This window comes from Chenopodium album, chromosome 9 (genome assembly GCF_948465745.1).
Source record: "Chenopodium album chromosome 9, dcCheAlbu1.1, whole genome shotgun sequence".
Lineage (NCBI taxonomy): Eukaryota > Viridiplantae > Streptophyta > Magnoliopsida > Caryophyllales > Amaranthaceae > Chenopodium > Chenopodium album.
In genome coordinates, this window is record NC_137842.1 from 1,529,349 (window position 1) to 1,543,946 (window position 14,598).

At 35.0% G+C, this 14,598-nt stretch overlaps 2 protein-coding genes across 2 annotated transcripts in view; one reads left to right on the forward strand and one right to left on the reverse strand.

The window, feature by feature from the left end:
- Positions 1-82: 82 nt before the first annotated feature.
- LOC145558204 (photosystem II stability/assembly factor HCF136, chloroplastic-like) lies at positions 83-7,239 on the forward strand. Its single transcript, XM_081619357.1, has 9 exons — positions 83-464; positions 1,757-1,992; positions 2,465-2,595; positions 3,136-3,268; positions 3,673-3,795; positions 4,279-4,353; positions 5,990-6,105; positions 6,487-6,570; positions 6,904-7,239. Exons 1-8 carry the CDS (start codon positions 164-166, stop codon positions 6,551-6,553), a joined length of 1,182 nt encoding a protein of 393 aa, XP_081475483.1. The 5' UTR covers positions 83-163; the 3' UTR covers positions 6,554-6,570; positions 6,904-7,239.
- A 214-nt stretch (positions 7,240-7,453) lies between these two features.
- LOC145558205 (uncharacterized) overlaps positions 7,454-14,598 on the reverse strand; it is a 29,182-nt gene continuing 22,037 nt past the window's right edge. The window contains exons 9-13 of the mRNA XM_081619358.1: positions 13,429-13,561; positions 11,471-11,991; positions 10,477-11,382; positions 8,846-9,022; positions 7,454-8,114 (exon numbers count right to left, since the gene is read on the reverse strand). Of these exons, the coding sequence (XP_081475484.1) occupies positions 7,917-8,114; positions 8,846-9,022; positions 10,477-11,382; positions 11,471-11,991; positions 13,429-13,561 (1,935 nt within the window). The 3' untranslated portion in view covers positions 7,454-7,916. The remainder of the gene's footprint in view (positions 8,115-8,845; positions 9,023-10,476; positions 11,383-11,470; positions 11,992-13,428; positions 13,562-14,598) is intronic.

The window sequence follows — 14,598 nt, forward strand, 5'->3', positions numbered from 1 at the left end:
ATTATATTGATATTTAATAGCATTTCAAAACAACGTTATCCAGACAATTCCATAACCCCGCGAAATCACTGATATTCAACAAGATAAGAAACAAACACCAAAACAAGATAACACCACAACAATCCCAGTACTATTAGGAGAGAGAAAGCTCTTTCCGGCAACAATGGCGTCTTCAACCACCGCCGTCAGCCGTCTCACTCTCTCTCCTCTTACTCAACGACGTCGTTTTTCTCCTCCTAGAGCTGCTGCTGCTTCTTCCTCTACTCCGCCGCCACAACAACCTCGAAGAGTCTTCTTAACGAATACTACTGCGCTTTCGTTGTCGTTGTCAATGTCGCCGTTGTTGACTACTCTTCCGGCGAAGTCCGATGACGTGCTTTCTGAATGGGAGAGAGTTTATCTTCCGATTGATCCTGGTGTTGTTCTCCTTGATATCGCCTTTGTTCCTGATGATCCTAATCACGGTACTCGCTTTTTAATTTTATTTTGCTGAATTTTGATTTTAATTAGTTTTTGAATCATCTGATTTTTCTAATGTTTTTGGTTTAATTTTCGTTTCAACTAATATTTTTCTGTAAATTTTGTATAATCTGAATTTTCTAATATTTGTGGTTTAATTTTCATTTGAATAATTGTTTTTTTTGGCTGATTTTTCATCACGTTTTGAGTCTAATTTGTGTAATCTGAATTTTCTAATATTTGTTGTAATTATTGTTTTTTGTTTTTTTTTTTTTTTTTTTTTTTGGCTGAATTTTCATTTTGAGTAGTTTTTTGCATTACCTGATTTTTCTAATGTTTTTGGTTTAATTTTCATTTGAATAACTGTCTTTTTTTTTTTTTGGCTGAAAATTCATTTTGAGTAGATTTTGTTTAATCTGATTTTCAGAATTGTGTTTTGTCACTTTGTGATATATATATATATATATATATATTTTATTTGGTTGATGTGATGAGCTTTTGATAGAATTTGAGTACTTTGAACAATTCAACAAATGCGCTATTAATGTGATTGTGAAAAATGAATTGGAGGTGTGATATAAAAATAATTCTTAGAATTAGAGAGTACTTATTTTGTATAGTAATAAAATTTAGTATTTTATCGACTAATGTAATATGTGATTCTTTGATGTTAAACTGATTTTGTTGCTGAATTTGGTGTTGGATATTATGCAAAGGTGTGGGAGCTAGCTCGAGTTTTGTTTCTAAGACAATGTTCATAACACATCATAGCGTTCAAATACATTAGAAATTCGGCCCACATTTCTAATCTCCTTCTGAATTTACAGAATCATTTTCTATAGTTGCCTTCAGTTTGATAATCAACATGTTTTTCAAAAATGATTGAATGATTTGTGTCGCCTTTGATTACCTCGGAAGGCCCTTACTACCTTTGCTAGTCAGGATTACTTCATCTGTTATCTATGTGTCATAATAATTTATAATACATAAATGATATTAATGGCCACACTATTGCATTGGAGACCTGAAATAAAAAGTGAAGGTAGTTGACTTGCTTACTCAAGAGAGTAAGGACGGAAGGATGGCTGGTCAATCAATTATTGTAATTATTTTGAAACGGAGGAAGCAAATTCATTACTTTTTTTTTAACAAAGTTTAACTGAAGCTCTTTTACTTTGAGGAATTACAAAGTCATAATCTTAATTCTTAAGTAATTTGTGGTGCTTTCTAAGGCTGATTCTCTTATGTATAAAAAGAAGTCTTGTACGAAAGGCTGAAGGAATGTTTTGGCTTGCAGGGTTTCTGTTAGGGACAAGGCAAACTATTTTGGAGACAAAGGATGCAGGACAGACTTGGGTCCCGCGTGAGATAGCATCAGCTGAAGAAGAGGATTTTAATTACAGATTCAACTCCATAAGCTTCAGAGGGAAAGAAGGTTGGATAGTTGGTAAGCCCGCGATTCTGTTGTACACTAATGATGCTGGGGAAAACTGGAAAAGGATACCATTGAGCTCTCAGCTTCCGGGTGATATGGTAAGCGTTTTTTTCTTGGTTGGTCAAATTGGTGTATTGCTAGAAGCAGATATAATTAAGAGCTCAAGAAGTGATGTTGCTCAATTTTCTTCATTGGTCGATGAACTTTGAACTTTCAGTTGTATATGATGTTTCCAATTATTAAGGTTCTTGTGCTTCTATGGTTAGTAGTTGTCAGGGGCTCCTAGAGTCCTAGTCCTTATCGTCCTGCATCAAATTTGCCATTCTCACTTCTCAGCAGTTGGCCAGTTGCTGTTTGCTTGCAAGTTATTATTGACTATCATTTTGAAGGAAAGCTTTCTGAGGACTACTTAATGATTAGGTTTGATTAGGTTCACAAAATTGAGACAGATATTCTGTCTTGTTCAATAACCACTTACAGATGATTAATTTGTTTTGTTTTGTTTTAATCAATTTAATTTTCTTCTAATTTGCAGTTGTGTAGCTACTAAAGTGCAGTTTGTCTCTTCAGGTTTATATAAAGGCCACAGGAGAAAACAGTGCTGAGATGGTAACTGATGAGGGAGCAATTTACAATACTTCAAATGGGGGTTACAACTGGAAAGCTGCTGTGCAGGAGACTGTTTCAGCTACTCTTAACAGGTGAATTATTCTGAAACCTTGTCACTTGTAGTTCCTTTATATTTAGGCCTTTGTGACAGAACATATGATTATATGTAATCTTTAAATTAAGAAGAAATTTAGAAGTTAATTTAGGACGTTAGCCAGCTTTTGATGTCACTTCTTTCACTGGCAGCTAGACTTGCAATGATGTGCATTTCATGCTTTTAGCTTGCTGTTATAGAAAATATACAATTATTCCTGTTATGCGATAGAAACTGTTGCAGTATGGCTTTCCTTTTTAAGTGTATCCTTGTTCTCTTATATGAATGCCTTTTTTTTTTTTTTTTTTTTTTTAATCGACCCATTGTCTAGCTTTGGTTACATTGAAAACCAGGGTAGCCATGAGACAATAAAGTGGGAAAGACTAGGGAGAGAACATATGGGTAATTAAGACAAAAGTCTATAAACTGTGGACATTCTCATTATAGTAACTAACAAATGATTTTACTTGAAAGATGCTTGTTGCACAAAAAAGAATACAATTTTCATTCCACTTATAGAGCTTTGTTGCTTTTGCAGAACAGTCTCTAGTGGTATCAGTGGTGCAAGTTACTACACAGGTACCTTCAATACTGTGAATCGCTCCCCAGATGGTCGATATGTTGCTGTTTCGAGCCGTGGTAACTTTTATCTGACTTGGGAACCTGGCCAGGTAGCATCCTTTTTTGCCCTGCAATTTTAGATCTTGCAAAAACTAATATTTCCAGCACATTAAAGATGACATGCTTAGCTTATTGCTTCTTTAAGCCATTTATGAATATGGAATAACATCAGCTTGAACATGTATATATCGTCATAAGGAATGCTCATAGGACAACCTTAGAAAAGGAGGAGTGTGTGGGGGTGTGGAGAAGAAGTTTTAAATGGAAGCAAGATTTTTACATAAACCATGTATTGATTTTTTTAAGGAAAAGTTTATTCTCTGCTATTATCTGATAATACATTTTCTTAACAATTTTATATGATCTTGTTTTTTTGTATACATATTTCTTATATCATATTTTTTGGATCACCAAGTGTGGTGGACCCTATTGATAGATGTAAAATCATTTTCAGGCTTACTGGCAGCCACATAACCGAACAATTGCAAGAAGAATTCAGAACATGGGTTGGAGAGCCGATGGTGGTCTTTGGCTGCTTGTACGTGGTGGTGGACTGTATCTAAGCAAGGGATCTGGGGTCTGTGCTAATATTTTTTACCTTTATATGGAACTCCATTACTTTCTCTTGTTGTGCGTCATCATATATTATTGTCAAGCCCTATTTTCGAACCTTTAAATATATTCAGACAATTTTTGAAAATATCATTTCTCTGTTTGTCTTTCTGGGTCACTACATACTCACATTAGATTATATTTTCTTTCTGAATTTATCTCAAGTAATCTGGAATCATGCCTATGCCTGTGTGAAGAATAAATGAATTATGAAACTAAAAGATAGAAATGAAAGATGGCCGGAGTCGAGGATCTGCTTGAAATTTTTGTACAGCAAAGTTATTTTGCTTTAATAATTTTGAATTGGATGGTGAATGTATTATGTATCTGTTTTCATCTTTATTCTGCATATGTTTATATTTAGACTATCAATCATGAAATATTTGGACTCCTTTGGGGTTTTTGCTGCTTTCTTCAGTCCCAGTTTAATGCCAGTGTCATTCTGCAGATGTCAGAGGACTTTGAGGAAGTGTCTGTACAAAGTCGTGGTTTTGGCATTCTTGACGTTGGATATCGCTCACAGGTATTCTTTGATTTTGTATCTTATGATGGGGATATGTACTATCACATATCTTCTTTTACTTTCTCCTTATAAAATGGCTTCAAACTTCAATCATTTGAGGCTCAATGCAGGCGTGTAGTTGAACTGCAAACCACTGTATATGCTCTTCTGTGAAACTGATGTGAATTTGTTTACACTATTGAACTATAAATATCGGATATCTGCATCACCAAGACTGCATCTAACATGAAGTGACTGCGAAATCTAGCTAAGACCTATGCATATGCCCTTTGTATAAACGTAACCAAGGTAGGAAATGGTTAATTTAGCTGCATGCTTTGAGATTTATCCTTAAAGACCTTACGTTAAGGTGACCGGGACATCTTGTGAAGATGTCATGTGACTAGGCTGTCTTCTATTCCTGTCTCTACTCCAGGGACCCATTTGATTTATTTTGGATATTGATGGTGTACTTAGTTTTAATGGAGCAAATCCATGTGGGTGACATTGTCCATTTCCTTCGTTAGTGTTACACTATTAGCAAGGTGGTGCATTACAAGAGGAGGTTCTTCTCCCATTTTGCTTTTTATATTAACATGGTTTTGTAAATGGTTGGGTGGTCAACTTGGTTTGCTATTGAGACTTAAGAGTGCTTATTTGGCTCTTATAACTTAAGCTATTGTTCCCCTACAAAGAAGGGTTGCTACCATTAGATCTTTCACTAATAACTGTTTTCTTTGTTGTGATTCATAATAAATAAATTTTAGCCAACCAATAAAGTTCCTCTGATGAGTCTCTCCTTAATGTTGTCATTCCTGGCGGGGAGGGGGGGGGGGGGGGTGGTAGAGGGTGTTAATTCTGTTCAATGGCTTACTGCATATACTGATTTTTTCTGGAAGAGATGCTGTTTCCTCATAGAATAGCCACGGCTTGCTGCTACTTTAAGAAAAGAAGCAACAGAGAGTTGAATGAAAAGTATGTTTTAAATTTATGTACTTCATTCGTTTTTTAATACATGCATCACTTTGAAAATTGCTGACTCCTTGACAATTTTTGGAGTAGAAAGAGATAATGAAAAAATTAATGGGGCCCATGTGATATGAGAGAAACAGAGAGATTATTGACTCAAAGGAAAAGTAATGCATCTAAATTGTCCATATATAAAAAATGATGCATCTAATAAAAACCAAAAATGATACCAAACAATAGTTATTTGTTTTAAAATCTGAAATCAGCATCAACATTTACTCAACGACTCTATGAGGGTTCTGAATCACTGATAGACTAATTAGCCATTAAATTTCATCATGTTCCAAAGTAGTGATTATTCTTTGTTGTTGCAGACCTATCATTAAAGTTACGTCGTTGAGCTATGATATCTTTGCCAATAGTTGCCCTTAAATGATTGCACCCTTTTTTCTGGCAAGTGAAAGTGGTAGCAGAATAAGACCGTAATTGTTTACTTATCAAAATAACATGTATTCTGTAGTATAATATTTTCTTACAGCTTTATTGATAACTATAACTCTTTTTAAGAAAATGAGGTCTACTTGGGTAGTCAAATTTTTATCCTTTTTACGTCTGCCCTCTACAGGGTCCCACTGAGAGCTTCTTTTTGTTGCTTACTCTCAATGTTATGAATTCCTCTGAAATGTAGGATGAAGCTTGGGCAGCTGGAGGAAGTGGTATTCTATTGAGATCCACAAATGGTGGTAAGACCTGGACGCGTGACAAAGCAGCTGACAACATCGCTGCAAATCTGTATTCTGTGAAGTAAGCTCTTACATCTTAATGATTACTGCAGTTATTCATGAACATCAGTTTTTTCTGGTCATCCAAGAAACAAAAGATGGTTTTCTTTTGTTTGGAATTTGCTCTTATTTTAGTTTCCAAAGAAAAGAGAAGTAAACTGCTTTTAAACGTCTGTATCTGCGTCCTGATGCTTACAGTCACATTTATAATTATCCTTTAACCCTTAAATACTTGCATGTTATTGCAATAGTTAAGTCTTTTATCTCTCTCTCTCTCTCTCTCTCTCTATATATATATATATATATATATATATTTTTTTTTTTTTAAACCGCAGATACATGAGTATTTGACTCCTAAATAGTTGGTTCATGCAGTATTGAATAGTAACCTCGTGCTTTGCAGGTTCATTGATGATAAGACGGGGTTTGTTCTTGGAAATGACGGAGTTTTGCTTAGATACCTCGGATAAAGATGATGTATACTCAGGTAAGCCAGTTACAGCTTCAGTTTTAGAGATCTATTCTACTTTGCTAGTTAACTGGATGTTTTTCCCTTCTGTATCATTGACAAATCCAAAACGTAACATATATTGTGTTATGGGACAGCCTTTAAAGAGTGGAAGTCTCGCTAGAAATGATTCCAAGCATAATTTTACGACTTTTGGAGCTGTATTCCTGCACCGCATCTTTGCCCTATTTAACTGAGAATACATAGATGATTATCAAATTATTATATAGGAAAATGTTTGGTGGAGCTTGTTCTTCAATTTAGGTATAATGAAGCTACCTCTAACTACATTGTCTATTTAACCACATGCAGGTTCCTCATTGATCGCGGTCAAGTTTTGTATCTGTTGTATGAGTATCCTTACAATTTTCCTTGTACGAGTATCCAAGGAAAGCTGAGGTGATTCTTTCATTGTCGATATATGATATTGTAATTACAACAGGACCTTTTTTTTTATATTAGTTTTTGTACCGAGCTATTGTATACCAGTCTTGTTGAAAAGCAACAATCACTTTTCCTCCGAGAAATACCGTGACTAATTGGGTTGATTAGCATGAACTGATTCTGTAAATTCTCTGTCTTCAAGGATATATCTGTAACTAGCCGAAATTTGGTTCATCTTTTAATGGCATCGATTTTTAGTCATAATTATTTTGTACATTTAGTTTTCCAATCTCCTTTTTTCGGCCAATTTCTGATTCTATTCGCATAAATTTGACACCAATCCGTAGGATAAAAAAGATTGAACAAGATTTGGTGTAATAAGCTATGACTTTTCTAGTCTACGAGTCCGAAGCACGTAGGAAGGAAATAAAGAAATAAATACAGTCATATGAGCAGAAGAAAATAAAAGGCAGGTTCATTTTTAGGGATACAAATCTATCCCAAATTCCATTGAACACCTAAATTGAAAATGTTAAGCATATAATTACATCATTTTCTTGTCTGTACCTAATCACTCTCTCTGTAATTAAAAGCCTTAGATATATTTTACGTAAAATAATAGTCGTATATAATTCAAAAAATTAAGCCTTTCTCTACAACCCTCTACCTATATTACCATCTGAATGGAAGCTGTTTGGTCTATAATTACAATGACTTTATGATGACCACCAAAGATCTAATCACCTAGGTGGTTATATAATATATATACAGTACACTATACAAAAAAATGAAGCCGAAGCAGACGAACCCTCTTTGAGCTTGAAAATAATACATCACGTATCTGATTCTTTATTGTCATGGGGTGAAGGCAAAGTTCCGCAGTGACTTCCACCCACTAATACACAGAACAAAAGGCATGTGTGTTGAAGCAATCAAGATTATCATGGCCGAAAGATCCTCAATGTCTTTGAAACCTGGAGACGGCAGAAGGGACACTTAGAAACAGCAGAGGAGCACCTGCGACAAAGCACATGCCCACAAGGAACGAGTGTAACATCTACTTCAGCACTCAAACATATCCGGCACTGCCATGCTGCTTTAGCTGTATCAGCTTCTCTAGCTGCAGTATCAGCCTTGTCCTGCATTTTTTAACAAGCGCATCTCATCAGGTGTAGAACATACATTATGAACATAAGCGCAACACAGCACCACCACCACCAACAACAAAGCCTTATTCCTAAAATGATTTGGGGTTGGCTAACATAAATCGTCACAAGGAACCGTAAGATATAAAGAATGTTATAATTTTTTGAAAACTAATGCTTCCTTAGTATTCTACTTGCAACACTTTAACTTAAGCACTATTCACATATACTACTTTGAGTACCTTTGATACTTTACAATTTATTTAGAAAAAAAATATTCACGTGGGATCTTGATATATTCATTTTATTATACTTTCATAATATCACATATAATTTTTACTTATTGATTATAAGAAATATAAATAATTGGAATAATGCATTAGCAAACATGAAATGAAAATGTTGTAAGTTAAAAAAAAAAAAAAAAAAAAACACCGAGAAAGTAACAAGTTAATTAGAAAAAAAAGATATAACAAGATCCCACGTGAAAAATAATTAAGATTAGACCTTAAACAAAATGAAGTAACTAATTAAAGTCCAAGGAGAAGTTAAACCGAACGAGACTTTAGTATAATCATGATGTATATTTACCCCAAATTCAGGAAAATTGTTTAAAATTAAGGCATTCAGGTTAAGATATTGTTCATGAATTTCCAAGCAAACAGTAGTGTTTTTTTTTTATTTTTTTATAAATAAATGGTATATAATGGATTAAGGACAGAGACCTGTTCAAGCAATAATGCTGCTTCAGAATCCTTAAGTCGTTCCTGCAGGGTCAAGTTTGTTCGTAGCAGTGTCTGTGTTTCCATATCAATATTGACCCCAGCGGCCGAGAGCATCTCATGAACTGCCTGAACCAATTCTGCAGGCGAAACTCGCCCATAGCGGAGATCTTTACCTGTCTGCAGTTGCCCAGGAAATGTCTTATAAGCAATTTTCAACAAAATCCAGCAAATTTTCCAGAGGCATCATTTAACAAAAAGTTTAAACAAACAAATCTATCAGAAGCTAGAAAACATGAAAGAACGTAATCACAGAAGCATAGAACCAAGAGCCTGTAAGCGTGAAAGAGCAACAATATATAAGAAGCCCATATGGAAACCAACCATTGACAGTGTTCAGGGAGATCAAGAAGATATAAGCAGCTATTCTAAGTAAAACAGTTATTTATAACCCCTACAACTATTGTTATCATCTAAATAGGAAGGGTGTTAATTTTGGGAGCAAACAGGTAATAATTATGAGACAATACATTTTTGGCGATTATGGTGAAATTGATCAAACAGTTATACTTCATTTGTTTTGTAATCATCGCAACACTTTCCTTTTACGATCATTCCATTAATTGCATCACTTCTTCATTTGGTAAGGACTCATTACTATTTTATTATTTCTCTCTCCCACTAACCCCACTTTCTCTCTACAAAAATAAAAAATATCATTTTGGCTCATGTGATGTGACATCATTGGCCAACAATAACCCTCCTTTATATATCCCTACTAACTATACTTTATCCAAGCTTGGGACTGGCAGTGGGAAACCCATAGGCTACGTATTTCTCTCCCTTACTAAATTAAAAATATATCCCTACTAGCTATACTTAATATTACAAAATTCCACTAATGGTCTCTACCCTATAATTTTCCTAAAACTTTGTGGAATTCCTTGTGTTGTGATTATTACAAACGATGGGAGTAACTTCATTCTCGAAAATTTCCGTCCTAAACTTTGTCCTTGTAAGGGTGTTTTACTTGGTTAAAAACATTGCAAACTATTAGCTTCTTATTTGTGGACATAAATTTTGGTAGCCAAAAAAAATAAATAAAAAAAAATGTTGATTCATGTAAGGTCTCGTAATATATGTTTCATGTCATACATGGAATTATCAAGGTTTTTCCTCACATTTCTAGTTAAGAATACCCCCAGCCAAAAATTGTAGCCACCCTTGAAACTCGACCACCGGAACGACCCTAAACCAACCTCTGTTGAAAACCCAACAACCTTTAAAAACCATATTTGAAACAGGCTCTACATGCATAATATTATAGGACAGAGGGAGTATAGATTTAACTCCCATGAAACAGTGTGCACTCATGTGCATGTGTGATGTATATACAATTCATAATGTACACACAAATACCCATAAATTCTATCATCTTCCCTACAGATTCATAAGAAGATTATTAGGTATCTGAGATTTAAATCTATACTACCCGTATTTTTATACAGAAGAGGAAGTTCCTTCCCAGAGCTCTTTATCTTTCCCTTCCCCTTTCGCTTTGATTGGCATATACTTTTTTGAGGTGTTGAAACAAAAACCCTTCAAAAATATATAAAGGAAAAAAAAAAAAATACCTGTGTTGATGCAATGTTGTCTCTTCTGGCATCTTCTGGAATTGGTATATGCAAAGTGTTTTGAGATACCATATCACTATTATCTGACACTACTGATGAACCCTCCTCATCCAGGGATACACTTCTGAATGAGAAGACCTGTGAAGACAGAAGACTGTTTATCACTCCAGGAGCAATTTCAACTCCAAACCGATAGAGTGCTTGCCCTGCTGAGGGTCTAACATCTTCTGGAACTTTACCATACTTCAGCTTCTCTCCATTTTGAGACCGCCATGCTACTATTTCTCCCATGTAAAATGGCCTTAAAGGGTGGAATTGAACTTGACGAGCATCTTGAGCCAATATATCTTTGCCTATCAAGTCACTGTTGTTCTTCATAGTCACACTTCCTTTGTTTTCAAAGCAGATTCTCAAAACATCAGTGAGTGCACTCTCTGAGTTTTCTGGGCAGAGAAATAAAGACCCAAGAGGCAATGGGCTAGGAGAACCTAAAATATCACTCAAGACAATGGAAATCACATCTACAACAGAGATATAATTTGGAGGTTCAGCAACTAGATAGAGGTTCTTCCCTTTATGGATGTAGTAAAGAGCACGATGCTCAAATTCTGCAGCCCACTCTGGAAGTGTTGAGTCCTTTGGAACGTAGGTAATGTCAATGCAATCAGGAAGAAGCAAAAACCGAGTATAAATGGACTGAACAAACTGTATCTTGTCTGCTGCATCCTCAAGCAAATAATTCACTTCATCTGGAGATAAAGTATTGAATGCTGGAATGTTACTTTTAACACTGCTAAGAATCTTGAACACTGCATCCTGAAATGATCTGCTCAACAGCTTTTGCCTCATGAATTCCAATGAAACTGGGCCTATACTTCCCAGAGCATGCACCTCAACATTCAGTTCCTGAAAAGTATGAGCATCCAGAAATAAGGCATCAAATAGACAAATACAATAAAAAAACAAAGTTTGATTATTTAAGGTGGTTGTCTACCTCCTCAACTACATCAGATAACTTCCTGATGCCCAAAGTTAAACACGTCCTTTCTGGAACACTTGGATGGACAAACCTGAGTCTGGATGAGTTGATAAATTTAACAAACCGGGAGCCACAGGAATCAATATATACACATGACCTGGCGTGCACAAGTCTGCTGCCATCATCTGGTACTACTGCATCAAAATGCCAACGAGACCTCTCTGACTTAAAATCCTCAGTCTCATCACAAATGAAATGTAAAATTTCCATTACTGCACGGAGTTCATTTGGATTTAGACGTTGATATCCACATGCTTTCTGAAGATTCAAGAGAAGGTCTTTTGCACTAGATACAGAAAGCGTTTCCTGTAAACCCATGTTTTTGAGGATCCTTACAAAGGGGAGATAGATGGAGGGAAGTTCAAATACAAAAGGGGACAAGTTAACTCCCAGGCGCACAAAGAGAGAACTTGCTTTCACCAGCCGAGTACCATTTGCTGCAGGCAAAAATGCAACCTTCTCCAACTCTTGTACATCTGCAATTAGGAACATGGATTTTCACAAATGAAAATGAAAGAAATGTAACGAAAAATAATAATGGTTAACATTTAAGTCTACTATACCACTAAGGGCACTAAAATACAGGAAAAATAAATAAGTTAAACAGGGTCCTGTGATCCTGTCTCTAAACAACAAATTCATTAATGTGCTCATTAAAAAATAGAAAATCAGAACCCTAAGAGGTCTAAGCCCTTAGCTGGAACTTCTGTAGCTGAGCTGTTGAAATTAGTACCTCCTGCCTACTAGATAATCACAAATTGAGAAGAGCTGACAGAGAAGATAAGAATTAGATCAGATAAGTTAGCTAGCACTCTCACTGCACCAGGTGAGAATAAGTTAAGCCTAAAATCACAAAATCTAATCATTAGTCATGTTTCCTGCTAACAGTTGTAAAAACTTTAAATAGTGACTGTAGAGCTAAAAAAGTGAAGTATAGTATTCATATCACCCTCTAAAGTTCTTCAACAGTAGCAAATACCATTCAATTCTGTTACTTGAGACTCCCTAATTAACTAGCCATAGCCAGGTGTGAGGTACTGAGGCTACTTGAAAACAATGTTTGAAATTTAATAGGATAAAAGCTTCTAGTAGCTGTGTTGGATACTTCTAAGTTCAAACAAGTCCCATCCTTTCAAAGAGTCAACATAACATTTGAAAGACCTTCAATATAGATGCTACATGCTTAACGTCTTAATAAATTTGTAAAATAAAGTACACATAAATTAAAAAAAAAAACAAAAAAAGAGATTAAAAAGAAAGCCGTGAACGTACATTAAGATGTTTGAACTTACAATATTAGCAAAGTTTATAAATTCACCTGACAACTCAAGCCAGTACACTACATAGGATGAGATGAACAAAATATTTCCACCAATAATAATGTACTTGTTACTTTTGTTCAAATGAGAGTCTTTTGACACTTTGACTTGGCCATAAGTTGAACACATTGTACTATTATTTGTGCTCAAGGCCTTTAGGTCAATAATCATAGTTCAAAAACCAAAAACTTCGGACAGGTCCAGGCCAGGTTTTTGCTAGGCTAAATAACAAGACAACAATAAACCAGTTCATTCCAAGGGGAACAACTTTCACTTTCCCATAAGGAAAAAATAAAGAGAAGTTTTTGGTATGCCAGAATATTAAGCTGAATCTTCAATCAAAATATTCCCTCAAAGTTTGTTGGCATACCTTTCCTTAGCCACCTAAAATTCAAATTTGCATGATAGAACAATTAACAAAACTTTGAAGAAGATTTTATTGCAGCACTTACAAGCTCTATATACTGAATAGATAAAAGTATTGATAACACTTGCATATAGCCAAAGGAGGAGACAAATGTCACCATTAGAGACTCAGCTGGGCATATATAGTCAATGCATGTACTAATACTGAAGCGGTGAAAAATAAGATACCTGTAGAAGAGAGAGAGTCCCAAACTTTAGAAAGGTACTTGAGGATTTCACATGCAGCATCCTCAACAGTCATCATGGTAGTTGTTGTTGGCCAATGTGCAAGAGCATCTCCACCACCATCTTTTCCAACAATCTAAAGCCATGGGAAAAAAAAAATCAGCTTATGTTGCTTTTCTTAACAAACTGATAAAATTATACATCCTCCACTTTCTTACTTGCTACGTTGACATTCGAACTTGTCAATGCATAATTCAACCATAATACGTATAAAAAGGAGTAAAAAAGTTAATTTTGAAACTATGCATTGATACCAATCTAAAAGATACCACATGTAACAAGACTGTTTTAGCTTAAGTATACATCACAAATAATAGTCAAAATAGAGTGTGTGAATAGTGCAAAAGTCAATATGTTGCAAAAAAAAAAAAAAAAAAAAAAAAAAAAAACCGAACAACAGAGTAAGCTTTTTCGTGAAGCATGAAAGTGCCACATAGGGATTGTCATGTCACAATTATTATAAAATAAAAATTTAGGAAATAAACAGAGTGAGGAATAGTATTAATATTGGAGCATAGTCTCCCATATGTTTCTGTTCTACCAATATAAAAATCAAGGAGAGAAGAGCCCCATGGCCCCCACCCATAGTAGTTGTTATCTATGATTTTTGATGAGAGAGGAAAAATAAGGTCCAAATTAAGAGTTGAGATTAGTCTCGTGTAATGGGCCAACAAAGGGGAAAAGAGAAAAAGGGCTTTAAATTAAAAAGCATATGTTATTCTAACAAATCAGAATTTTAGAAATGAGGAACAAGTGAATTTGGGGGAAAATTGATATTTATATTTACAATGCATCTCTAGAAATATTACAACCCTGTCAAGTGGCTGGTCGCTAAAAGCTAAATGAAGTAAAAAAAAAAAAACTCAATTCCTCCTAGCTTATCATTCTATAAATAAACCTTCTGAATTTCTTTCCCTCTAACAAACTCACTGCCCCCTTCTTCCCCAAGCTAACTCACTGATTTATTTGCATTGCCTAGAATGCCCCTACCCCTAAGCCTGATGCATTACGTATAAAGTGATAGTGGGTAGAACTTAAAGAATAGATCATAATGGAATGTGGGTGGAACACACACAAAAAAAAAAAAAAAAAAAAAAAAAGGGAACATAATTT

Excerpts from the sequence above, each read along its gene's own strand:
- LOC145558204 (XM_081619357.1), top strand. The coding sequence starts at position 164 with ATGGCGTCTTCAACCACCGCCGTCAGCCGTCTCACTCTCTCTCCTCTT. Across the intron at positions 465-1,756 it reads TCCTGATGATCCTAATCACG|GGTTTCTGTTAGGGACAAGG; the intron begins GTACTCGCTTTT and ends TTTGGCTTGCAG. Across the intron at positions 2,596-3,135 it reads GTTTCAGCTACTCTTAACAG|AACAGTCTCTAGTGGTATCA; the intron begins GTGAATTATTCT and ends TTGCTTTTGCAG.